At 42.7% G+C, this 26,699-nt stretch overlaps 3 protein-coding genes across 4 annotated transcripts in view; 2 read left to right on the top strand and 1 right to left on the bottom strand.

Moving 5' to 3' along the window:
* The first annotated feature begins 820 nt into the window (after positions 1–820).
* BAG2 (BAG cochaperone 2) lies at positions 821–8,702 on the top strand. Its single transcript, XM_081906540.1, has 3 exons — positions 821–1,643; positions 6,795–6,904; positions 7,499–8,702. Exons 1-3 carry the CDS (start codon positions 1,261–1,263, stop codon positions 7,897–7,899), a joined length of 894 nt encoding a protein of 297 aa, XP_081762666.1. The 5' UTR covers positions 821–1,260; the 3' UTR covers positions 7,900–8,702.
* Positions 8,703–9,479: 777 nt separating this feature from the next.
* On the bottom strand, positions 9,480–23,255 carry RAB23 (RAB23, member RAS oncogene family). Of its 2 annotated transcripts, none has more exons than XM_081906590.1 (7): positions 23,095–23,255; positions 19,517–19,730; positions 18,336–18,421; positions 17,240–17,396; positions 15,650–15,732; positions 14,257–14,349; positions 9,480–13,039 (listed from the first exon to the last, which is right to left on the bottom strand). In XM_081906590.1, the coding sequence occupies exons 2-7, from the start codon at positions 19,669–19,671 to the stop codon at positions 12,900–12,902; spliced, it is 714 nt and encodes a 237-aa protein (XP_081762716.1). In that variant the 5' UTR covers positions 19,672–19,730; positions 23,095–23,255; the 3' UTR covers positions 9,480–12,899. The 2 variants fall into 2 exon arrangements, with proteins under 2 accessions (XP_081762716.1, XP_081762717.1); XM_081906591.1 differs by lacking the exon at positions 23,095–23,255 and adding an exon at positions 22,734–22,825.
* The window catches only part of PRIM2 (DNA primase subunit 2), a 63,926-nt gene continuing 60,045 nt past the window's right edge, over positions 22,819–26,699 (top strand). The window contains 2 exon segments of the mRNA XM_081906231.1: positions 22,819–23,197; positions 23,200–23,375. Of these exon segments, the coding sequence (XP_081762357.1) occupies positions 22,864–23,197; positions 23,200–23,375 (510 nt within the window). The 5' untranslated portion in view covers positions 22,819–22,863.

Raw genomic sequence — 26,699 nt, 5'->3', positions numbered from 1 at the left:
ATCCCTGTATGTTTGTCATCATTTTGAAACTACAAGAGGTTAGCTAAATTTGCCTGGATTTCTTCTTGTTCTGCTATAGTTCCTTTATCAGAAAGAATCCTACCATTGCCAGTCAACTCCTGCACCCCCTTCCACTACCTTTTTGTTACTCGTGGAGTTACTCACACTAAGTAATGCTTAGTATTGTTTTCTGCCATCTTGCAGGAGCCGCTTCATGTTTAAGAGGTAGGTTGATAAATAAAAGGAACATTTTGAAAGCAGATTCATCTTAATGAAATTTGTCCTAACCAGGAGATAGAGATGAGACCAACAGTTCCACGGTTAATCTATTTTGTGGTTTCACTTAATTGTGGTTATGATGTATCCACATTTTAATGCCGAGTTATTTAATCAGTTGATCTTTTTAAAGATTCAAATATCCTTTTGCAGATTTATGCTAAGCCACTCAGGTACAGTGTAATTTACTTTGTACCCTGAAACTATACAGACTTTTATCTGTGGCCTTGCCTTTGGGTCCTTTTCATTGTGTCATGTGTTTTTAAGGTTTTGTGTTTTATATGTTCTAAATAATATTTGTTTAAAATACTTAAAATAAATTGCTTTGTTCCTGCTGAAGTTTGTAATAAATCCTCAGTGGGTTCTCCGCCCCCCCCCCCCAGGTGATTTGCCTTTTTTTAAGGAAGAGGAGGGAAAAGAATTGAGAACAACTGCAGTGCAGTTAATGGGAGTAAAGCTTCTATCAAACTTTTGGCTCCAGCTCAAGAGACTGCAGGGATTGCAGTGCCCCCCCTTAAAAAAAAACCTACAGCCTCTCCACTTTAGGATATGCGTCAGGATGATGGAGAGAAAAAAGGTTAGCCAATTTCTCAGCAAGAGGGACACGTTTAGCTGAGCTGCGAAAGGAAAGCACCAAGAAGCATGTCCTTAATGGGAAGCAGGGATGGCGCCCTATGACGCTCCCAGTGCAAGGCGCGAAAGAGGGCGGGAAGGAAGGAGGAGGGTTGCTGATCCAACACAAGGCCCCTTTGCCCATTACGAAGACAAATGGCCCTTCTTCTAAGGCATTCATTTGGAGCCACCTCTCACACCAAGGCTGGAATCAGCTTTAAAGGGCTTCATTTAAACAAATACGAATGACACACCGCTGGGCTCCCCTCACACCTAGGGCGCAACTTAAGCCACAGACCCCGTTTCCAGTGCGGCGACCAGCAAGCAAGGATAGAACGCGATGGGTTCCGGGAGGCGGCAGCGCCTCTGAACATGTGCAGAGCGCTTCCTGCGGACAGGAGCGGGGTGGGCCCCTCTTCTCCTAAGGGAGGGGGCGGCTCGTCTCCTTCTTTGGCGGCGCGTCGGGTGTCAGCCCTGCTGCAGTCGCTGCCTGCCTGCCTGCGGGGACGCTCTCCGGGCAAGCGGCGGGCGGGGAAGCAGCAGCACCGGGCGGTGGAGGCAGCGACGTCTTGGCTCTCGCGGCCCGCCATGGCCCAGGCCAAGATCAGCAGCTCCAGAAGCAGCTCCAGCGTCGCCGAAGCCGGCGGCCAGCAGCAAGCGGGTGGGGGGCAGCTGCGGGGCCGCTTCTTCCGCTCCACCTCCATGGCGGACCGATCCAGCCGCCTGCTCGAGTGCCTGGACCAGCTGGAGAGGAGGTAACACCCGCCGGGCTCGGCTAGGGAACGGGGCGGACAGTGGTCTGGCTTGGCTTGGCTTGATATATATATAGAGAGAGATGGAGTTTAGCAGCTCTGCAAAAAGTAGGCAGAGAGAGAGAGCTGCTCTCCTGCAATGGGCATTAAAAAGCAGAGTCAAATCATAATATGACTTCTTCTCCCCGTTGGGGTTCTTCCTTTTGAAGGGTTTCCGTATGGGGCTGGCTTTTGTTGCTTGCCAGGCACCCTGTTAAGCCCCGTGCGAGGGATGTTGACTAATCTTATCTTTCTAATAATCCCCTGATTAGAATCGCTCTGCAAACTTGCAAAGTGCTGCTTTGCCCCTCCGGGTGTCTCAGCCCCCGCGGCCAGTTTTTCTTTTGTTGTTCAGGTATGGTTTCAGTGGTGTCAGGCATGGGAAAACAGCGATTATTGCTTCGCAATCCAAAGTGATGTCTGAAATCCTAGCACTTTTCACATATTAACTAGAATGAGGGGGGCACAGGATCGTGTGTGCCATCCTTATTGCTAGCCATTATGTCTTTAGATCCTATGCACATAGGATTATTTTTTAATTGGTTTTTTCCTCTGCAGTTGGAAAAGCAAGATTCACGTTGGGGTCGGGGGAAAGAGGAGACTATTTGTTCTCTTTGAGCTGAATTTATGAAAGTTGAGGTGAGATGGATCACCCAGTCCTGCTCTCCCACTTTCAGCCTAATATGTGAAGGGTGCTTCTGTCGCCAAGCTTCTTGTGTGCATTTTAATATCTGTGTATTGTGTCAAGAGACATGTTAAGTTTAATGCAGGCATCAGCACCTGACACCCTGGGGCAGCTGTCAGGGCTCACCCAGCATGTCACTGCAAGCCACCATTTATATTTTCCAGAGTGACATGAGTTTGGCACTGGGGCACTGTGAAGAATTAAAATGCCATCTCTCAGCCCCCCCCCCCATGCACAACTGCTGCCACTACTGGATATGCCTGAGGGGACCTATCTGTGTAAGACAGGGTCCACCAGAAGGCACTTTGACCTTTGTCATTACTATTTGGGGAGAGGTACTGTAGTTGCTAATACACACATACAAGGTATTTTCCTACTTTAAAAACAAGGCCTTGTTCCTTAAATGGAAGCCAGTGTTTTGAAATCAGTGCTCTTGACGGGGTGATATACCTATTACCCCCCATCCTGGCCAGTAGTCAGGATGTAAAATAACAGAGGTTGATTGGAAGTGATTTGCTGGAAGCTTTTGCAGGGAATTGTTAGCTGAGTTGCCATTTGAATCTAAGGACTCATTGACATCTGATGATGAGAGTTGGTTAGGTCAGATAGGAGGCTGCGGAAGATATGGGTCTTCTGCTGCCATATACCGTATCAAAGGGGATGGAGGTGATAACATATTACTGCAACTTACTGCAAGGTGCTCACTGTCCGTGGGGCTGTTAACAGAAGTTAATACAGTTAATAATAGAACATTAAGTGAAACTGGATGTATAGAAACACATTTCCCCTGGTCCTTTCAGGCTTCGGTTTTAAAGTTTAAATAACTTGGGATCAGGGTATCTTGAAAACCACAAATACATCCTTGTTTATTAATATCTTCCCTTGAGTCCTCATCACTGAGTCCCCTTTGTATGTAGAAGTGAGGTGGACTGTGATGGAGCCTTTTCATTTGCATCACCCCAACTTTGGAATGCTCTTTCTCTTTCTAATGTCATTTCAGCAACAGATTAAAAAAATGCTATTTTTATTCTTATTTATTTATGATTATTACTTTGTCAGAATAAAATAAGCAAATAAAATAAATAAAAGTTGCTTAGGCTGTTTTCTTCTGTTTTTTTCTCATCTGTTTTAGTTCAGTGTGACCTTTGTTATTCTCTGTTGTTCTTTTTTTATTGAGTTTTACAGATATGATTGATGGCTGATTTGAATATTTAAATGTTTGTTTTAAATATTTGTTCGCTGTTCCTGGTGGTTTTTATCTGAATAGTGCCATATGATTGGATATGTGTGCATGCATGTTTATTTTTAAATGGCTTTCCCCCCCTCACGCAAGCAATTATTTTATGCTTCAGTAACTGAGTGTGTGTAGCTCCAAGAGCTACAACCTCGTGCAGGATGTTGGGGCATTTTAACTTCATAGCCGGTTGCAGCTGCCTCACACTTTCCCTCAGTATCTGTGTAAGAATGAGGAAGAAATTTGCTGCTGCAAGATGGTCCAGCTTTATGAGTGACGTACACAGGTGCCATGGTGGGAGAGGCCTATATATAGTTCCAAACTAGGAGGGACCTGGGAGCCCCAGCTGTCATTCCACAAACCATATGGAGTCTGAGCACCTTTTTTTTGTTGGCAATGCCTGGGCCCTAAGGATTCTAGGCCCCACTTGACTCAATGGGATTTGCTCAGTGCTTAGGGTTTTACTTTTAATTTGTCAGGAATATGTGATTCAAAATGGGAACCTTTCATTCCAGCTCCACTTCCTTAAGGGAGGGAAATCTTTATATCAGAAACATTATCAATCCTTTTCCATTTCCCAGAGCTTAAGCCACACAGTTGAGTTGCCTGACTGCTAAATCCAGGTGTGTGCATAGGTAAGGTAAAGGTACCCCTGCCCGTAGGGGCCAGTAGTGTCCAACTCTAGGGTTGTGTGCTCACCTCGCTCTATAGGCCGTGAGCCAGCGCCATCCGAATACACTTCTGGGTCACATGGCCAGCGTGACGAAGCTGCAGCTGGCGAGCCAGCACCAGCGCAGCACATGGAAACGCCGTTTACCTTCCCGCTATAAAGTGGTACCTATTTATCTACTTGCACTTAAGAGTGCTTTCGAACTGCTAGGTGGGCAGGAGCTGGGACCGAACAACGGGAGCTCACCCCGCTGTGGGGATTCGAATCGCTGACCATACGATCAGCAAGTCCTAGGCACTGAGGTTTTACCCACAGCGCCACCCGCGTCCCTAGTTTAAAAATAGACTCTACAAAATAAAACCTGGGAACAAACGAGGGCACACAATTAAGCCTCCCCCCTCCCCGCCCCAGCTGTCCTATTTCGGGCCTTAAAAAGAGTGTGACCTGAAGGAACTTAGCCAAGGAACCTTTTCCTGTGATAAAGTGAAGGGTTCACATACTTAATTTTTGCATCGTTAGCTTGCTGCTAAAGGCACTGGTAGCAAACAAACAAACCCCGCCAGAGCTGTAACCTGTTGAATAAGAGACAATGCTACAGTACCAGTTTCCTGCTTAGTAGAAATAGAAAACTATCTTACAGTACATTAGAGCATTAAAGCTATCTCCTTCAAATCCTGCTGAAGCTGAAATACCTTGCTGCTCCTGCTGCTGCCTTTCATAACATATATTTCCATCTCCAAAAAAGGAAGCTAGAGAGCTTAGAAAAATAAGAGAGGATATCCTAGAACTGGACTGGGCCGAGGTGAACAGTTTGGCTGTGGAAGTTCAGCTAGTTGATGGAGGCCTAGCGTTCAACGAGGTGGCTGCACGCTTGATAAAACACTCTTCCTGACAGAACAAACCCTGCACACAGAGCTAGAGATCTGAGAGAAGGAGTTCTAGCCTAATTTTCTCTCCACCTTGCTAATTTTCTGTGAGCAGAAAGCAGCTCACTAGGTCCCTTGGACCAGTCAGTGTCTCTCAGTCTAACCTACCTCACAGGGTAGTTGTGAGCATAAAATGGGTTGGAGAGGAATCTTGAGCTCTTTGGAGGGAAGGGATATAATGTAATACAGTATATCTCTTTGGGATATAAATGTAATATTATTAATTAATGAATAATTGTTTTGTACGGGAAAAGCACCCCATCACGTGCACACCCATCAGCAGTTTGAAAGGCAAACACAGAACTAAGCTCAAGGCTTTTCTGTTACCTTAGCTTCATGAATATTTTTCTTAACTGTTTGGAAAAAGACAGGTGTAAAACAATACGGACTTCTCTGTTTTCAAACATAAAACTCCACTGAGATAACACAACCATACTGTCGGTGTAGAATGAATGTAGGCTATCAACAAGATAGTGAAATTAATTTTAACTCCAACATAACAAGTTACTTCTGTGGAAGAGGAAGACCACACTTTTAGGAATTCTAGTCCTGCTGGTAAGGTTAGCTTTGAATATTTTAATGGTATTTCTAATGAGATATGTGAATGAATGTAACAGTGGGCATGACAGTTGAACACACACACACACACACACACACACACACACACACACACACACACACACACACAGCAAGCACAGCATTGATTTGACCCATAAAAGCCTCTTCATACATTGTAGTAGTAGAAGAGACCCATTAAATCTTTCAGGAGCAGGGAACACAGTTCTCATAACACTGTGAGTTTTTCTAGCGCAAATGTCTTTCTGTAGACATTCATGACTGAATACATCACTTCTCCTGAAGCTGAAACAGAGGATCAAACAGGCATGACTCAGCAGATCCATGAGCAGCAGTCTCAAAGGTTTTTATAAAAGAACCATGCCATGTTTAAACCCCTTCCCCGCATCACTTTTCTGAGAGAGATTACCCCAATTGGCCCTCGTTCGACAATAAAGCGAACCCCAAAGCAATTTCAATAAAATGTTTTTAAACCTTCCTGCAGGAACACAATCGCAGGTGTGTGTGTGTGAATAGTTGAATTTCATTCAAAAAGGCCAAAGCAGCAATTTCCACAAGTGGATCAATCTCTTCACTGTGCCATTTTCTCAGTAGCAATGGCCTTCTTCCGCCCTTATTTGCATGGTAGGAAAAAATATGGGCAGCACAAGTAATTTAGTTATCTACTCTAAATGTACAGTGGTACCTCGGGTTACATACGCTTCAGGTTACAGACTCTGCTAACCCAGAAATAGTGCTTCAGGTTAAGAACTTTGCTTCAGGATAAGAACAGAAATCGTGCTCCGGCGGCACGGTGGCAGCGGGAGGCCCCAATAGCTAAAGTGGTGCCTCAGGTTAAGAACAGTTTCAGGTTAAGAACAGACCTCCGGAACGAATTAAGTACTTAACCCGAGGTACCACTGTAAAATGAATTGGTACTGCCATGAATGAGCAATTATTTTCAGTTATTTGCTAGAGAACGTCACTAGGGGTAACATTTGATTGTTTACAAACTCTCTTCCTATTTGGTTTTTCCTCTTCCCAGGGTTGAAGCTTTGCGTGATACAGCATCTTCAATGGAGCAGGAAAAGGAATCACTTCTAGAAATGATTCATGGCATACAAAACAGCCAGGATATGAGGAACATTAGTGAAGGTAAGACTCCAGCAGTTCTTGAATCACTCACTCACTTTGGGCAAATGAAAAAAAAGATATACCGTATAGGGTAGTAGCCAATTGGTGGAAGGAGGCTATTTTTGCAATTTCCCTTATTCCCTGTAGCTCCCAAAATTCACTCCAAAGTGCCATGGGCATGTGGATATCCCAGTCCTATTGGGGTGAATAATAGAAGGTTGCAGTGAGGCAGGAGAAATCACCCAAAATTATTCCCTTCACTGTTGTTAATGGGTGTCTTCCATCTGTGGAGCGACACCAGTTGTATACCATTCATAAAACTCATAATTTCATATTCTTGGAAAACACACCATACAATGTTTGAGCCCCTTCGCCTGATAGGTGAAACACTTGTTATTTTGCTTGGATAGCTGCAATATTGGCCAAGTCAAAATCCTCTCCTAAGAGAGAAAATTTCTCTGCAAGCCCACTAGAACTATGATTGCACTCCCAGCTTCTATGTTGTGTGGTAGAAGAGGCAATTATACAAATACTACTACTAGTTTAGCTTGACTTTTCTAACTTTGGTTTGATGTAAAGCTTTAAATCCAAAACGTTTTCACTTTCAAAATGCAGGTGAAAGAGAAGAACTCAGTCTGACTGCTAAACGTTTGATGGGCAGAACCCTCACGGTGGAGGTTTCAGTAGAAACCATTCGAAATCCCCAGCAGCAAGAGTCCCTATTACATGCCACACGGATGATCGATGAAATAGTTGGCAAACTATTGGATGATTTGGAAGACTCCAAGAGCCGCTTAATGTCGCTTTATGGTGCTTGTACATCTGAGGTGCCTGCTGGACCTGTTAACCAAAAATTCCAGTCTGTTGTAATTGGATGTGCGATAGAAGATCAGAAGAAAATCAAAAGACGGCTAGAGACTCTTCTCAGAAACATAGAAAACTCTGAAAAATCCATCATGCTACTGGAGCACCAGAAATCCACCGCAAGGCACCTCTGCAACAACGGGAAAGATTAAAAGCGAAATCAAATAAATCAAAGAATTGCTGCTTCCCTGGAATTTGAAGAAGAAGAAAAAAGCAACACCAGAGGACCTTGCATGTCTATGTAGCCCTTAAACCAACTCTTGGGCGTTCAGAGCACAGAGGCATAGCTAAAAGGGAAGAAGCTTGGCAAAATTCCTTTACTTTACCCTCAGTGAGAAGACTACCAATTAAAAAATGGACTCATATGAAGCGCTTCCTCACTCTGCGGCAGATACAGGATTAAGCAGCTATAGGACTGTAGAAGCACATGACCATCCAGCAGTTTTCAATCCATTGCTTTTCTTCCCCCAGAGTTATCCAGCCTATTTTACTCTGTGTGGGGAATAGTAGCGTCCTGGATATATTAAAATAGGTAGCTATAGCCATATTTGATATCAGTATTAAAATGTAGGCATCTGATGATGTGCCAATGATTTAACTTTTCATAAGCTGTATTTGGTTTGCTCCCGTACAGTTAACTGTTTTAGTATTTTGATACTTCTGTTATAAAAAATATCCGCTGCTGAATTCCAGAAGCTCCTCAAGCCGTTTTGCTTTGTTCTCTAGAAAGCTTCAGTGTCTACCATCATCTGCAAAAATGTCACATCGCACACTTCCTTTTCGCTCTCTCTCTCTCTCTCACACACACACACACACGGCAGGTAAATGAACATTGCATAGGGAGAGGATTCTGGGGTAAGCGGATTGCTGCAGTACTGTAGATGCAAAGAAAACGATGTGCACTTTTTTCTTGCTGAAAATTAATAAAAGTAGATTGCACTCTACATTGTAAACACTTCCATAGCCTTTTTTTTTTTTTTTGGTAAAGGTTATATTATTTTTTTTATCACCAGTTGCTACATCTCTGTTATGGCTGTGGAAATTGCTCCCCAGTTTTCTGCAACGCTCTGGGTAGTGAGGAAGGTCAAATGATAGGTGGTGCACAAATGGAGTTAAGACTCGCTGTGAAGCTGACCAAACATGTGCTGTGCACCCTGTTGTTGTGGAAGCAATGAAGGTTGCATAGTCGCCTCCAATGCATCTTTGACCTGCCCATCCAGTGGGGTTTATTGGCATCTACCACTGCAAATGAGATGGTGGAACTCTCAGAAACCTGCTGTGACAATGCTAGGTGCATATGGCTTGCCTTCATAGGAACTTGAGTCCTGCCATTATTTCCAGGTCCAGGTGAGGTGTCCAATGCCTAGCTTGGTGGCAGCAGTTTCAGTTTTGTTCATCCTACAAACATGGACAAGATGCTTGTGTAGTCCAATCACAATATGTTTTTTTGACCATTATTCACCATGGCTCATTCAAGCCAGATGCCTAGGGTTATGCAGGTGGGTCTGGGGGGAGGTTGATGTATCATTATGTGAGAGAAGTACCATTAAAGGGCTATGCTATGACCAGTGGAACTCCACCTGGGAACAACAGAGGCAGGCCCCTTAGAACAAGCTCCCCTCTGCAATATAGCAGGCACAATTGTTTCAAATGTTTATTTAAAACATACTTCCTCACTTAGACATTTCCCTTGTCCACTGATGCTGATTTAATAATTCCAGCACTGCAATGATATTTTGCTGTTTGAGGGATGTTTATTACTTCATTAGCATAGTTTTTACTACTGTAAACAGCTCTGGAGGTTTTCTGTTTTTTTAAAAAATGAAAATCTGCCTACAACTTATTAATAAATGCAGTAAACAGACAGAATACCAGTCACTTTTGTTATCCTACAATAGTTAAGACTTGAAACGTAACTCAGAATCAGGCACACTACAACATAACTGGCACCTTTAAAAATTTGAGAATAGGTGAATGCCTGGCAGACACTGCATTGTATCCAAGGCATATTATGATTTAAGAAAAGAATGTTAGTAAATACCAGTTGACTGCATGCCAGTTTTATGGAAAATCAGCTTTCGGTTAAAATCCTTAAGTTCCAATTCACCTAAGGGGCACAGGGGTATGGAAATAGGCTTTGGCACACAGACAATACCAATGGAGTCTATTTTGTGCATATAAAGGAACAAGCAGAGAGAGATACACTTCCAGTATCCAGCGCTGCATGAAAAATGATGTTTTCTAGCCTGGGACTGTAGACAAAGAGCAAGGTAGATAGCTGGTTAACAGCGCAACTTCCCTCCTTCAAAATGGGCCAGCTATCACAACTATCAAAGCTGGCAGCGTTACCCATGCATTTAGCAACATATGCAGAGTTGTTGTTTTTTGCATGAAAAGTCTTCTCGCTTAGACATCTAGCAATGACTTTCAATTAACGCAGTCGCTCATTAGGCAGGAATTCAACACTGACTGATCCCTCAGTGCAAGTATTTTGGCTTGCCAGATGGAACAATTCCTTCTCTTACGTGCTGCTCTGGGGTGCATGCGGGGAGGAAAAGTGGGGGAACCCCCTTGTGCAAACAGAAACCCTGGTGCAGGGCTTCTGCCAACAGGACACATAGCTGAACATGATACAAAAATGACTGGTAGTGCATCTTCCTTCTATACTTGATACATCTACATTGGAAATGCATTACAGATGACTTCTGTAATAATTTTCTGGCGTTAAGAAAAGATATCCTAGAGATATCTAGGATGGTCAGTTATCAATCTTTAGCCTACTAAAGGCACTCAACTCAAGCTTTAAATTCTGAAAACAGTATGCGCTCAAACCTCAACGTACAGCAGCACAAGTACATGTTATAAACACACATTACATTTGCACTATTTTATACAAAGGCAAACAAGTAAAAAAATCACTGAGATCAGATTCCTTCTGTTCACAAGTACAAAACATGTAAGGCTACTAGTTTAATGTAAAAATTTTCATATAAAAATAATGTGCACACAGAGCCATAGATACTTAAGTAAGATTGAGTTTACAGTGGACAATTGGTAACTTGTTGATATGCTCTTGCATTTGTCAAAACAAAGCAAGACTTAATACAGTTTGGACCCATACATCTACAGCCATCCAGTGAGTAAATGCACTTGTTTAAAAAATAAGGTACTTAATCCAACAATTCATAATGAAGTAAGGGATTGATTACTGCAATGCCCAACGCATTGCCAGCAATGGGAATGGTTATGAAAGCAAAAGGAATCCTATGCTATTCATTATGTATGTATAACTATATACTTTTCATTCCATGTTACTCGATACAGACTCCCATCGAAGAAAAAAGTATGTTAGTTTTAGCATATGCATGTTCATGGAATTTCAGAAGCCCTCTCTCAAAATATAACACTTACTGTGGGATGTTCTCTTAGGACGGACAATGCAATATTTCAAGGTTGATGGATATAGTTTTAAATTTATCGGGTAGCTGAAAAGTAACATTCATGAAACAAGATCAATATTCAAAAGAACTGTACAATTCAGCTGCCAGAGCTCCAGGTCATGTTATTCACCCTTGGATATAATTACGTTCCTCAGCTACTAATATCCAAAGTTTAGAATCAGAGTAATTTGGTAGTGACAGAACTTAGTTACAGAAATACTGTAGAAATATTAAACAACATGTAAACAGAAAGCAATCTTATAAATGCATGCTTCAACAAAGAAAACTAGGGTTAAAGTTTTACCAATGATCTTGCAGCTTGAGATTTTTTGAAAACAACTAATGCCCTCAATCCAAGTGCCCTGAAAATGCTGCCATCCTGATGAATGGGGTGGGCTGTGACATAGGAGTGCTGAGGGAGAATTCAGAGAGAGAGCCTTCATAACCCTATCACATTCAGCCTCCAAAAAGTTAGTGGACCATGTTCAGGGGGGTTGTTGCGGAGAGGAAGGGATGTGGAAGTCAGTTTTCCCCAAGTCCCAATATGTACCCTTAGCTCTGGCTCCAACCCACTTTACTGGGGTACACCATTAATGGGCCAACAATCTAATCCTATGCATGTTTATTTAAAGCATGTCCCATGAACCTGGAAGGTCTTGCTCTAAGACTATGCATAAGAGCCACAACGGCATGATTAAGAACAAGTGTGCATTTAAAGTAACAAAAAAAAGAGGGGGGGGGGCTTATTACCCTGAACCTGGGATGCTCAATAGATATTACAACAAGCACTAGAAAAAGTCCTCAAAAGCACTTTGATAAAAAATCTCTATATTTTGCCATGTTTTTCCATTAATATATAAGCTATATGGTTCTATTTTTTCAAAAACAGAGCTGATTGAAAATAGAACTACCAGGCTGTACCATTTATCACCTGCTTGCCTCATTACAATTTAGAATATATATGTATATACATATGACACTAAATTAACTAAAACATCTAGGTGTAGCAGCAGAAGTATTTGCCTTTGGCACCGTACCATTTTTTAAAAGAAAAGTTAAGGCCCACAGAGTAGGGAGAATGTAAGCATGCACAACACCATTTGGGAAAGGTTTGTTCCAATTTTTTTTTAAATGAAAGTCATCTTTAGGATGCCAGTTCAGAAATTATCAGGAACCTATCATTGGGCCCAGTACCTGATTTATTATCCTGAATCTCTGACCAAGTTTTTATATACACACATTGCAGCTAGAATTCATAAGCTATATAAATATTGCACCGCCAATATTGCCAGAATGTGCATAGGGTAGTTTAACAAACTATTAATCCCAACTGAGCTATGTGGTCAAATAAGTAGGAAAAGGCATTTTTTCTTGAACGGTACCAATACTTAAGCATTTCAGCTGAACTTTTTCTTTTTAATAAAGTGAAACCTATTGTACACTTTAATACAACGCATCTTTCGCCTGGAAAGTTGTCCTATAGAATGTAAAACAAATGCATGGGGGCAACGGTTCTATTTTTGTGCTGCCGGGGGTCTCATTATGTACTGATAATAATTCATTGCAACAGGAATATCCACTATCAATGCAAGATCCAATGCGTGCAACATCTGCTAAAGCACTGGTAAAACACCTCTACAGCCAGTTGTGTCCCTTATGGGTTTCAGCCGAGCAGCTGTGTCAGACCATCTTTTCTTCTCTATGCGGGAGTGTTAGGGAATGCTGCAGTTGCTAAAAGGGCTTCTGTTTTTCTTGGTCCTTTGTTTGTTTGGCCTTAGGTTGATGACATCACCACCATTAAGCAAGTTAGAATTCTGCCCAGAATGACTTCCACCTGCTGTGTTGAAAACACCTATTTGAAATCAAGCACAGGCACAAAAACGGAGTTACATATATGCAAACTGACCATCTTTGAAATATATGAGACATTTTAAAATTTTAATTGTAAGCATCTTGAACATTGTGAGATGTGTCCTATATACAGATAGATAGATGATAGATAGATAGATAGATAGATAGATAGATAGATAGATAGATAGATAGATGATAGATAGATAGATAGATAGATAGATAGATAGATAGAAATACAACTTAATGTAAAAGCATGGATAATGCAAAATTTATCCTTAGTTTTTCCATTTTAGAAATGTGTGCCTGATCAAATAATGACTTCATAAGCCGAGATCCCAGAGACAATTAAATAAAATTAATGTATGCTACTGTCAATTCTTTAATATATCTTTTTGCAAAAAAGAAAAGGGAAAAAAAAAAGACGAAACCTAAGGGCAGGATTCAACTAAGTTGTTGCTTGGAATGAGATCTGCTCATGCAATGGAATTTCCTTCCCTTCTCTTCTCCCCTTAAAGGATCAGGGGAAGCCCCAAGTTTAGGGGGTGCAGGGCCGGGAGTCCTGCTGCGCGAGGAAAGCTCGTTTCTCACATACTCCAGTTAACGCTATGTTGAATTTCACCCTCCGTTATTGGACATTGGCACTCACACTCATCACTTGGCAAACTAAAGCACAGCAGAGACATAACCCTGCGCCAACAAATCTTACTTTTAGACACAAGAAATGGCAATGGGTGGTGGGGAGAGCAGACTGTGAAATACTTTAAAGAAGAGCCACATACAAAAGTTCAGTGTCTATATACAAAAGACAGTTTACAAAGCTATTTTCATCAGGTGCCAGTTTTTTCTTTAAAAAACAACAAAACAAAAACAGCCATCTCTTGTACATCTTCGCTGGCATAATTACCATTAATGGCAGCTATATATTCTCAAACATTGCCAATATGCAGGGAATTCTGCACTGTCCATTCTTTGCATAACTTCAGTGCACAAAATTTTAAGAAAAGTGGCTGACATGTCCTCGTGTCATTAGTACCATAGTTTGACATTCTAGAATAAAAATCATAGCCACAAACACAGAGCACATTTTCCCTAGAGCTATTTGGCAAATTAAGTGTTTTTTTATTTCACTTTCATTGAAATGCACTAGGAACAGAACAGGCACCCCATAGTTAACAGTACATTTTATCAGCAGGCAATACTGTCTGGCGGCATACATACCAATTTTGTTACTACTTGTGTGTACTACTTCTGGATCTTCAACTATTCTTTGTTTGAGTTTTTGAAGATACTTCTCAGCCAAATACTTAAAAACTGCAGAATATATATAAAAAAACTTTCAGGCATTTAGAAAAAGAGACAAGCACAGTTTTACATATTCAAGCTACTAATCCAGGTCCGATTTCAAAGTAACAAAACTCCTACCGACCATAGAAAAAGAAAAATCCAACCACATAAATGTCTCAGAAGGTGGTCACATGCAAGATAAGACACATATTGCAGGTCAGGATGAATCACATGTATACCTGAAGGAGCGTCTCTACCCCAATCGTTCTACCCGGACACTGAGGTCCAGTGCCAAGGGCCTTCTGGCGGTTCCCTCACTGTGAGAAGTCAAGTTACAGGGAACCAGGCAGAGGGCTTATCGGTAGTGGTGCCTGCCCTGTGGAACGCCCTCCCATCAGATGTCAAAGAAATAAACAACTATTGGACTTTTATAAAACAACTGAAGGCAGCCCTGTTTAGGGAAGCTTTTAATATTTGATGAATCATTTTATTTTAATATTCTGCTGGAAGCCGCCCAGAGTGGCTAGGGAAACCCAGCCCAATGGGTTGGGTATAAATAAATTATTATTAAAACCATTTCAGAACAATTTGGACAACCAACACCTGGTATATTTATAAGAATGACCTACAGCTAAATATGTACACCCAGTTTGTTCTGTGCTGAACAAGCTGCCCAACCCTGCTTTACGACATTAAAACCAATCTCTTTTTCATCATGATTATAGGAATGTAAATAGCTGCCTTTTATCAAGTCACACCTATGGTGTCAAGACAGGAGTCTTTCCTACATTTACCTGGCAATATCAGGGACCCTCTGCCTGCATAGCCCGTGCTCTACTACCAAGGTATGGTTGCTCCCATACATCTCTGCTGCCAGCCTTAGAGCTCTTAGTTTTTCAATCATTCCCTTTGAATTTAGCTTGAGAAGTTACTTTACTTGGGCCTAGCTCTCACTGAAGTGGTAAACACTGGGATGTACCACTTTAGACTGCAAATGGAGATTTGCATGACCAAATGCTCTTCAGTCCATCCACAAGAGATTCCCTGTATGTTAAACATTAGGTGTTGCAGACAAGCATTGATACAGGTTGATCACTTCAGTGAGAACTAGGCTTGACATTAGTGTTGGAAAATAAGAAAATAAGCCAGTGGTGGCCAAACTTGGCCCTCTGACTGCAACTCCCATCATCCCTAGCTAACAGGATCAGTGGTCAGGGATGATGGGAATTGTAGTCCCAAAACAGTTGGAGGGCCAAATTTGGCTATCACTTAAATAAGCAGACAACATTTGAAATTCCCTTCTGGAAAAGTTACAGCGAACTCTTACCTTCTGTTACGTTTAGGTCCTCCTTTACAGATGCTCGGTAGAATCTTAATTTTAGCTTTTTTGCCAACGCTTCTGCTTCTTCACTGTTTACCGGAGCAGAAAATTGTTTCAGACACTGGTTCTTTCCACACACACCCGCCCCCCAGTACAACAGACACAATTAATTTAGATTATATTTAATCAATAGTGGATTAGATTACTGAAAGGTAACTGTATGCAAGAGCAGCAGATGATTGCTGTTGACAATATTGTAGCTTTAGGTTTATTTGCCACAAGGACTGAAGAGGTGGAGCTAACAGATGGTGGGCGGGCAAACGTAACTAAAAATACAGTCATACCTCAGGTTACAGACACTTTGGATTGCGCACCATGCCGAACCCGGAAGTACCAGAATTGGTTACTTCTGGGTTTTGGTGCTTGCGCGTGCGCAGAAGCACTAAATCGCGCTTTGCACATGCACAGAAGCGCCAAATCACATGCGCACATGCGGTGCTGCGGGTTGTGAATGCTGCGGGTTGCAAATGTGCTTCCCACACAGATCATGTTCGCAACCTGAGCGTCCACTGTATATACAGTAGTCTGTTATAAACCATCACAGCACCTTATGAAATATATGCAATCAATCAAGATATTCAGAGTTCATCTGTTATCTGCCATAACAGGGAAAACATAATTCTTGCATACATAAACCAGGTTAAACTAAATCTCCTTCATTCGTTTATTAAATTTATATTCCATCTTTCATCCAAGGAGCTCAGAGGGGCACTCCCCATGTTATCCTCAAAATAAGCCTGTGAAATGGGTTTGGCTAAGAGACAGTGAATGTCCCAAAGTCACTCAGTGAGCTTCATGGTTGAGTGGGGATTTTCAACCCTCATCATCCAAGCCCTTGTCTGACACTCTAACCCCTACACCACCCAAGTTTAATAGGTATTCCGGACTTAAAAGTCACTGCTTGGAAACGATCCATTCATTTCAATACAGCCTGTGGCCAAACCTTACCCTAGAGTGCCAGGCCCATGACGTGAGACACAGGTCTTTCCTACCAGTGTGTGAACTGGAGAATGGGGCACGAATTATTTTAAAGTGGAATTGGGAATGGACTAGAGGTGCTGAGCTACTCCTCTTAACCCCCCCAGGCTGCCCAAGCCACGCTCACTTCCAGTACAAGAAAAATAACCACTGGAGTTAGAACAGGAGCGATAAGATTGCAGGGGCCAGTGGGATGGGGAGAGTTAACCAACACCTAACTATACACCTCATTTGCATTTGTACTCACTACATACTCTCTAAATCCTGCTTGAATTATTATGTTGTTTTAATGGGCTTGTTTATTATACATTTTAATTATTGATGCTTTGTTGTTTGGATGAGATTGTTTTACTATGTATTTTAGTTACATGTAGCTATATTTGTTTAGTTTGTGGCCTGCATGCTGGTAGCTAGCCACAACGGACCATATATATCCATGCCCATTATCAAACCAAATACTTGCTGCTTCTTTGAATTGTTTGCATTTTTGTGTGACCGTTACAAAGTCATTTAAGCGATTTGAAAACTGATTTCACGAAGCATGGCAACAGCACTTACTTCTTTATACAAGATTCATCTAGGAGGTCAATTTTATTCTGAACAAGCACTGTAGGGATGTCTCCGACTTCAGATACTACTTTCTCCTTCCAAGTAGGGATTGCTTCAAAAGACTCTCTGTCAACAGTCGAAAACACAAGCACGCACGCTTGGGCTCCTAAAAGTCACAATTAAGCACCAGTTTTTTTTGATAAATTTGGTTAACCATATCAAACCTATTAAGAAGCTGGAACAGGACTGTTTTTTCGTACTTTATTCAAATAAAGCAAGCATTTTCCAGCTAGTTTGTGTTGAGCACAGTGGGACTTATACCAGAGTAAACATGGCTTATTGTCCCAAAGACTTTGTTCTTACATTTGACTCAGGTCTTAAGGGCTGCACAGTAAACAGGTGTCTTAGTTGTCAAAATCTCTCCTTAGGGTTGTTTATACTACACTTTAAAGAGAACCATGTAATGAGCCCCTTATCTGGAGTCAAATACTTGGATCTGAACAAAAAAACACCACTGCTTGTTATTATAAGAACAAGTTACTCATGATATTCTATCTAGCTCCCCACTGCCAACAGTGAAAGGAAGGTAATAGTATATACACTGGCAAGCATTTTACCTGAATTCTGAGCAGTCACTCCTGTACTGTAAGCAGTACGAAACCTTGTGTACTTAATGAAACCCAATAGTCTATGCCTTAGCCAAAGTTCTTTGAGCTGGGGTTGTAGAGAATACCTGCAGTTATAGAGTATTGTTTTATATTGTATATTTTAATTTTAATTAATCCCTGTCAAACTTTGGAGAGGTAGAATACAAAAGAAATAAAATAGGTGTGGATGAACAAAATAGGTGTGCAGAAGGAACTAGACGAGTGGTTCTTAAATTTTGTTTCATTAAGGGCTGCCTTCAATACACCAGACTTTCTTTATGGCTACCATGTGGAAAGCCACCTTAAAAAGCTTTGCAATTAAAACTGATCATCTCCTCTTATCCTCTCTGGCTGGAATCTAACAATGCACATTGTTTAGGAGACATCAAAAGTAACACAGCCTAGAACCATTGCCAGTTTCCTATATGACATGTCAGTATGCTAGTAATTCTATTTACCTCTGTAATAAGCTTTCGTAATTGCATCAAATTCTTCTTGACCTGCTGTGTCCCACAGCATCAGTCGGACATCTTCATTGTTGACTCTTAAAAAAAACAAAAACAGCATACATTCTCAATATTTAATCATACTATAAAAAGCAAAATAAATTTCTTATTTAAAGTACATTTGTGGCAGTAGCGTTTATACCCCACATCTTTTCAGGAACACCTAAATCTATCCTACTTCCTTGTAAATTATTTATGCCTTTTCTAAAAAAAAAAATCATTTTTTTTATCACGATAGCTCTTGCCCCTTGCCTTTTATCTCACAACTCTGCATGGTATGTGAGAATGAAAAGAGTGTGACTGGCCAAAGGTAACCTAGTAGGCTTCATGGCTGAATGGAGATTGAGCCCAGGTTTCCTGAGTTCTAATCCAACACAGCCTGTCAAACCTTAGGTCCCCAGATTCTGGTTTGACCACAATCACCATTGTTGCCAAGCAGAATGGCTGATTATTAAGGATGACAGGAGCCGTAGTTTATCATTATATGGAGACCCAAGGCTGTGGGACTACAACTTCCCTCACCCCACAACGATCAACCATGCTGACTACGGATGATGGGAACAGCAGTTTAACAGCATATGGGGACCTAAGGTTGAGAAATAACTGCATTAACTGCTACACAATACTGGCTTGATTTCAACTGAAAACCATCCTGCATCTTACTTTCCCCCTCTTACTTTGTGAAAATGACTTCACTACTGTGTGTCAGTGAAATTTTAAAATTCCAGCTTACTTTTACTGTAATGTTCTTGTCCCCTATATAACATACTGCTATTCCCTGTCAGAAATGTTCCCCACTTTTTCACTCATTCACACAACCTTTCTATCTCATCTGACAAATGAGACCTTTCCTTAAAAGGGCTGGTCTTTTACACAGTCTGTGTGCATTTTTTTGCATTTATTATTCAAGTCTGCAAATGTGGCACTTCTATGGAAAGTCTGCAGAATACAATTAGCATATAAATGCCTTACTTTCAGCTCTGTTAAAGAAAGGAAGAATAATGTCACAACACTTCTCTCCAAGAAAACATTAGCTCAGCCCTTACAAAAAGCATCACACACAGGGAGGGAGGGAGAGAGACCTACAAAGAGTGGCAAGAAGGAACTGTGCCCCAATATGTTAAAACACATACTGCATTTCTCTTTCCAGGAAATCAACTCCAATAGTTTTCTTGTAATCTTTCGTGAAAATTCCTTTGCAATATCTCTGGATCATACTGGACTTCCCAACAGCTCCGTTTCCAACCACCACCACTTTGATGGCCACTTCCAGATCTTCCTCCAACATCTTGGCAAATCCCCAAAGTCTGCAACTACTTCACAGTCGTAGCTAGATCTTCCCCGTATCTGAAGAGAAAGAGTAAAAATACTATTAAAGATAGTGCTATTAAAGATTCTAGCTTCTATGATCTACAGTGTATATGGGAGATAAGTGGCTTGTAGACCCTGTCTTTGTCTTTCCCCCAAGGCATAATATCTCACTGTACAGCTGAATGCCCTCAAGTTGACTATTCAGTGTCAGCACATACACCTTGAACCCAAGGACAACTAGGATAGTCAGGGTCAATTGCATCAGATACTAACACACGCCCAAAGATCCTGCTGCAGAATTTTGCTGCCTGAGGAGGAAGATGCATACAGAATGTCTGTTCTTTCTAGCTCATTGCTCTAACCAAGCTGCATCAAGCTAACACCATCATTAACTCTCAAATTCCAAGGCGAACAGTACTGTACTATAAAAAAAATGAAAGCGAAAGTTTAAAAAATACCTATTTGAATTGTAACAAGTTACGACAAGTGCTCTTTTCAGTAGGGTGGCTTGTTTTCTTACCAGGCATGCACAACAGAAATTTATTCTCTTAACAGTGCCCCATAAAGTATTTGTTTATTATTTGAAAAGAGGGTAAAATCAAGATTGGTTAAGTAGCCCATACAAATACAACAACTGAAAGAGAGTTACTCTAAATGTTTCAGAATTACAATGTCTGCGGCAATACATATCTTACGTCTGCACATTATCACACTACAGTCCCTTCACGTCTTAATTCCTACCCGAGGCTGCTGTTTCCGAGGCATTTCATGTCTACACCAGCGCCTTTCCGAAGATACACACACCCAGGTTTAAGTCAGATGTCAGTGTGCAAACTCCCTGAGGATTTAGCCTCATTCCATTTAGTATGATCTGTTGCTTGTTTCCTTCCCCACCCTGTGTAATGTTCCTTCCAGCCACAAGTTCATCTCATAAATCTCCAACACACACAGAGAAAAAACTACACACAAAAAACTATTCAGCTCCTTCCTACATCATACACATTGGCTGCCATGGGAAGCAGCCTCCCAGGTCAAATTCTACTCCTAATATAATTAGAGTATCTGTTCTCTGGGTTGGCCTTATCCAAGTTCCCTAGGTGAGCAACTATTCTGACATTACACTGTTAATTAGAGGCCATAATTAGAGGGGGGGAGAGGAACAATGGGACCCCAAGACATTTCCAAGGGTGGTAGCTCCACCTGGGGCTGTGATCTAGCATTCACCAGAGCATGTCTTCATTGTGTTTCTGAAGCCCCCTAACTCACCACCAGGAATGTGCAATACTAGTATGACGCTACATGCAGTATGTGGGGCTCGGGCTCAACTGGCCAATGGTGCAGTATACAATAGTCACTGCTTGAGGAAGTCACCTGGTGAAGAATTTGTAAACTGACTAAGACCGGAGGTCACTTCTGGAGGATTTTGTAAATTTGCACACCTGAATTCTGCAAGGCCCTCCAAGACATACAGCCACTGCAGCAGACTAAGCATGTACGGTGGTACCTCGGGTTACACACGCTTCAGGTTACAGACTCCGCTAACCCAGAAATATTACCTCGGGTTAAGAACTTTGCTTCAGGATGAGAACAGAAATCATGTTCCGGCGGCGCGGCAGTGGCAGGAGGCCCCATTAGTTAAAGTGGTGCTTCAGGTTAAAAACAGTTTCAGGTTAAGAATGGACCTCTGGAACGAATTAAGTACTTAACCCGAGGTACCACAGGACCCCTAAACTTGTTGGTACCTCCACCTTGAGTTACCACTCCCCCAAGCAACATTTACATATTAGATTCAGGGAAACTCATTTTTACAGACCTGTTCACATGGCTTTTAGTATTCTTCAAAAAAAGAAGCCATCCTGACACTTAACAAATATATCAGACAAGTGGTTTTCATAGGACATCATTTTGTATGTAGCAAGTCTCACCCTAAACGTAACTAACAGAGCAGCTAGCTATTCAGACAAAATGCACAGCATCACCATCTAAGATAAGGAGTATACTAGGCCTGCCAAGTGACAGGTACACGAAGGCAGGCAAATAAGTGCAGAACCTCAACCAATATAACTGCAAGGGCCTGCTTCGTAATGCAGGACACCCCGTGGTTGCAAAATCTCCGCAATATGGAAGGACAAAGTATAAATCTGACTGAGAACTCTGTCTTGGACCATCGGAGAGCAATAAAAATATCAGAAACCCAGAGTACGTACTGAGTGCCGTGTCATCACAACTCTCTGAAATGTGAGCTCATAGCCAAGGATTTTGAAGCCGGTTTCAGCTTCTCCACCATCTGAGAATGGTATACCAATTTAATAAATAATTGTGATAACCTTTTATAGGGTAGGTACCCAGCTGAATCCTGCCAACCTAGCAGTTCGAAAGCACATCAAAGTGCAAGTAGATAAATAGGTAACACTCTGGCGGGAAGGTAAACGGCGTTTCTGTGTGCTGCTCTGGTTCGCCAGAAGCGGCTTAGTGATGCTGGCCACATGACCTGGAAAAATGTCTGTGGACATATGTTGGCTCCCATATGTAAAGCACTGCAACCCCAGAATCGTCTGCGACTGGACCTACCGGTCAGGGGTCCCTTTACCTTTACCCAGCTGAAAGAACATTGTTTCTGTTAAGGGAAGTGGGTGTAGTGGAGTCAGACTACCTGAATCCCGGGCAGGGCGAGAGACGATCCTCACTCCGTCATGAAGCTCACCTTTCTTGGTCAGTCCCCGTCTCCTAGCCCAAACCTACCCCACAGGTTTGTTGTGACGGTTAAAATGGGGAAAAGGATAACCAAGATTTGCCATCCTGAGCTCTCTGGAGGAAATGTACACAAATGTAAAAAATAATAATAATAGAGGGAGGAGAGTTCAGGCAGGGAGAAAGGCTCGCTCGGAGACTCGGACCGGGGTGGGGGGACGGGACATTTTTGCAATTCCAACCACACACGCGCGCACATTACGCACAGGCTGCGCGCCTCGGCCGCTCCACCTCTCTCCCTGCAGCCTCCCAAGTCGCCTGCACAGGCCGTTCCCTCCACGACCTTACCAGCACCTCCAGGCAGCCCCGGTGGCGGAGGCGCCCGGCTCCCGCCTTCCCACAGCAGCCAACCCGCTTCACAGCTTCCCGCCCGGGGCCGCGCCGGGCTGCAGGCTCTGGCCGGCCGGCCGGCTCCCCGATGCCACCCCAGCAGCGGCGCCTCGCTAACCGGCGGCAGCGCGCGTGGAAGGCGCCTCCACGGCGACGGGCAGCCGGGAGAAGCGGAGGGCCGGCCCTTCCCAGCAGCTTACGCCCATCACCATCATCCCGGCTTCTGCCCGCCACCCGCCACCTCCTCCCAATGGCAAACACATCCCGGGCCGCCGCCCTTCCCGGGCTCCGCTTTCCTCCAGAGGCGAGAGGCGCTTACCGCCCCGAGCAAGCGCCGAGTCCCCCGGCTCCGCCGCCCGCTTCTGCTCTCGGTGGGCGGGAACAGCCTCGCTGGCCCGGGTGGGAGATTGCAAGAGGAGGAGGAAAGGAGGAGGAGGAGGAGAAACGCCACATGCGACGAGGAGCAGCAGCCCCTTCGGCTCTGGGAGGCGCCGGATCGGCCACCAGCAGCTCGGCCCGGGCGAAGCAGGCGAAGCGCCCTGGCCTGGCGGCTCTCCGTCCTGGATGTGCAACCAGATCCTTATGCAAGCCCAGGCTGACGTAGGAAAAAAACCCCGCGGAGATGAACGGGGTATTATTGCTCCTAAACAAGCGCGGTTGGCGCCTAGGTAGCAGCAAGCCCTTGCATGGTGGTGCTTTCGCTTGCTACAGCGCCCAGGGCGCCAATAACTCTCCCCTCCGCCCATCCTAATAAGGATCAAGGGTTTTACAGTGCAATTCTGTGCACGCCTACCGAGGTGTAAGTCCACCAGGACTTACTCCCAGGTAAGTGTGTATAGGGTTGCGGGTTTTAGGGCAATAGAAGGGTTAAGGCAAGAATGAAGTATCTGTGGGTCCTAACCAGGGGCCGGGCATCCCCACTGGGTTAAAGCGTTGTTACTTCAGCCAAGAAGATGAGAGTTCAAATCCTCACTTAGCTGGACTTCTGAAAACATCATGCTTTTGGGGTGAAAGATTACGGAGTTCAGTGTGACTGACTTCCATTACAGATTAGTTGTCAGAGGTAAGGGGGGGCGTTGTTTGGAGGAGCAAGCAATTCATTGCAGGTACAGTATTGTTATATGCATTTACAGGTCTCCTATTACACACCTTGTCCTTTGGCCTAACTATGGTGTCCTGCAGGGTTTGACCTTGTGCCCAATGCTATCTGCATGAAGCTGCTAGGAAAGTATGGGGGTGCAGAGGTGGTTGTCATTGGTTATGTGCTCTATTTCTCCTTACCCTCACAAATTGGGAAGGGGGGGGAGAGATTCTGAATAGAGGTCTGGGGTCAATGATGGACTGGATGGAGGTAAACAAACTGAAATTAATTCCTGGAAAGACAGAAGGGTTGAACTAGGTATAGTGTGTTAGCATACCGTATATGGATTTAGTTGCATTCCCTTTGAAAATCAGATTCACAGTTTGGAGTTGCTGGAGTTACGCAGCTGTTACATAACTGGTAGATATTATGTCAGAAGTTTGTTCGAGGAACTTGGGGAAGCATATGCACGCAATGTATAAAGGCATTGCCTGGTAACCATGTATGCCAGGATTCAAATCCAGTGGCAGGTCACACAAAGAAATAAAAAAGCTTCTCATGTTGCATTCAAACTGAAACATATCTGGGCATTTTTGTGAAAGTCAAATATAGTAGCAAAAATGAAAAAAAAAATGCAGATAACATTCCTTCCATCCAAATTGTGGCATTCATTCTCTGTTGACCACAACACTGGTTTATCAAAATTTATTTAGCTTCTAATGCCATTGCAGAATAACCATTTCAGGTGTCAACTGATATAGTAGGTTCCTTTTTACATTATCAAAGCACTATTGTGTTCAATATGTGCCCTCCTACATAAAAAGACAACAAAAAATTACCTTCCCTTTTCAAAGAAGAAAAGACAACATAAGAGAACTTAGGTAGATGTGCAAATTTTTGCCAGCTGCAGTGTTGCTTCAGCTTAAAGCAGCGCACAGCTGAAGTAACTCACCGTGCCTAGAAATGAAGGGGCTGCTGTAGCCATTTTTTAATGCCATTGATTATTATTTTTAATGCCATAGATGCAGTTGTGGGTTCCTGTGGGAGATGCTCAGAATTCCTCCTAGCCTCAAAACGTAGGCAACAGCTGGCCTTTGAGGGGCTACGAGTGGTTGGAGTTCCTGCCATGAAGTAGGCCAGGGTCCATGCACTGTGTCCTCCCAGCTGAGTTCAAACTTGGTGCCTTATTCATGCTGGAACACTGTAGTAGCCACCATGTGTGAAGGGAGCAGATGGCAAAGGAAGCCAAGAACAAGAAATGGGCTGAGGGCGAAGCCAGAGAACTGCTTCCACCTCTGATATCCCCTTCTCCTAGGGCAGCAAGGACATGATGGAGACTCGGCAAACTGGGGTTGTGGTTAGACCACCAAGGTTCACTGCTGTGTGGAACAAACTTGAATGCCACTGTGATGGAGCTCCAGAGACTCTGCCTACTTACAGCCAATTTCACTGTATGTCCCAGGACCTACACGGAGTTTGGCAATAAGAATTGGTAAGGAAGCCACACTAGTATGGAGAGGGCAGCACCGTTGTGTTTTGATATATAATTATCATAATAAAAAGCATTATTCAAAATTACTGTATGAGAACTTCATGGTACACAGTTGCCACAGAAGAGGACTAATTCTAATTCTGAAGCGGGGTCATTAGCGTTGGGGGGGGGGAGATAACTTTTTGTCTGGACCTGTACGAAAAAGCGTTTGATCTATTTATTTCATGATAAAAGATCTTTGTACAATCACACATGGCGCTATTTATTAAAAATGAATACATTTGCTATTATTACAATTGGAAAAAGGTCATTAGTGTTAACCTAGCTTTGTGCAAGTGCAATTACTTTAAACAGTAATTATTGAGCTTGTGCACTGGAGAGTACTTCCATGACTCATATGCAATATCAGTTATATGATGGGAATTCCAGAGAGAACAGGACTTGCTTAATTTTTTTAGCAGTAGTAATTAACTTCTGCATATCCAGTGTAATTATTTCTATTGATTGAAGCAGAGAAGATATTTTCCTATCTAAAGACAATAATCTCAGGTTACAGTATGTGCCTGTTCCCAAAATACTATTTCAAGCAGTGAGTAGAACTGTAATTTGTCAAGCAGCCTGATTTTCACCAGAGTTTTCTGCTGCTACAGCAGAGTAAAAACTGTTACACAGCCATAGGAGTCTCTTGATTACTGGGAGAGGAGGAAAGGTAACAAGCTGAAAATGAGAATAGTGCTCCTCCCCCTTTGTGTTAAAACCCATTAAATGCACATCTAAATAAAAATCAACAAGGATACACTCGCTAAAAATTTGCAAAGTATAATACCAGATGGCATTATGCACTGAACAACCTTGTGCCTACATTCCCGCATTAAGAATACAGCCTACCTACACTGTATACAAGAAGATGTTCAAAATGCAGTTAAACACTTTAGTTAATGATTTATTAAAGACCATCTGTCAGTATGAATCTTCTGTTCCCAGTTCTATTAATTCAGAAATTAACGCTCGCTCAGTCTCTTCCCCCATCCTTCTGCCAGTTCCAATTTCATATAATCCTGAAGGTACAGTATTATGGGCCTTTTGTCAGCATCTTAAATATAGTGATTTGAGTCAGATGCACTGACCATCAGGGGTTGAAACAAAAAAATTCCTTCCAGTAGCACCTTAAAGACCAACTAAGTTAGTTCTTGGTATGAGCTTTCGTGTGCATGCACACTTCAGATACCAAGCTCATACCAAGAACTAACTTAGTTGGTCTTTAAGGTGCTACTGGAAGGAATTTTTTTGTTTTGACTATGGCAGACCAACACGGCTACCTATCTGCATCAGGGGTTGGTAATGGGATGGG

Source organism: Podarcis melisellensis (assembly GCF_964234715.1).
Source record: "Podarcis melisellensis genome assembly, chromosome: 3".
Taxonomy (NCBI): Eukaryota; Metazoa; Chordata; class Lepidosauria; order Squamata; family Lacertidae; genus Podarcis; species Podarcis melisellensis.
Note: the sequence above shows the minus strand (reverse complement) of the source record. Positions and strands in the feature narration are given on the sequence as shown.

Coding starts and splice junctions, on each gene's coding strand:
- RAB23 (XM_081906590.1), bottom strand. CDS start 19,671: ATGTTGGAGGAAGATCTGGAAGTGGCCATCAAAGTGGTGGTGGTTGGA. Junction 18,422..19,516: donor TTCCTGGAAAGAGAAATGCA/GTATGTGTTTTA, acceptor GTTTTTTTTAAG/AGTCAACAATGAAGATGTCC. Junction 17,397..18,335: donor TACGAAAGCTTATTACAGAG/GTAAATAGAATT, acceptor TGTGACTTTTAG/GAGCCCAAGCGTGCGTGCTT.
- BAG2 (XM_081906540.1), top strand. CDS start 1,261: ATGTGCAGAGCGCTTCCTGCGGACAGGAGCGGGGTGGGCCCCTCTTCT. Junction 1,644..6,794: donor CTGGACCAGCTGGAGAGGAG/GTAACACCCGCC, acceptor TCCTCTTCCCAG/GGTTGAAGCTTTGCGTGATA. Junction 6,905..7,498: donor TATGAGGAACATTAGTGAAG/GTAAGACTCCAG, acceptor TTCAAAATGCAG/GTGAAAGAGAAGAACTCAGT.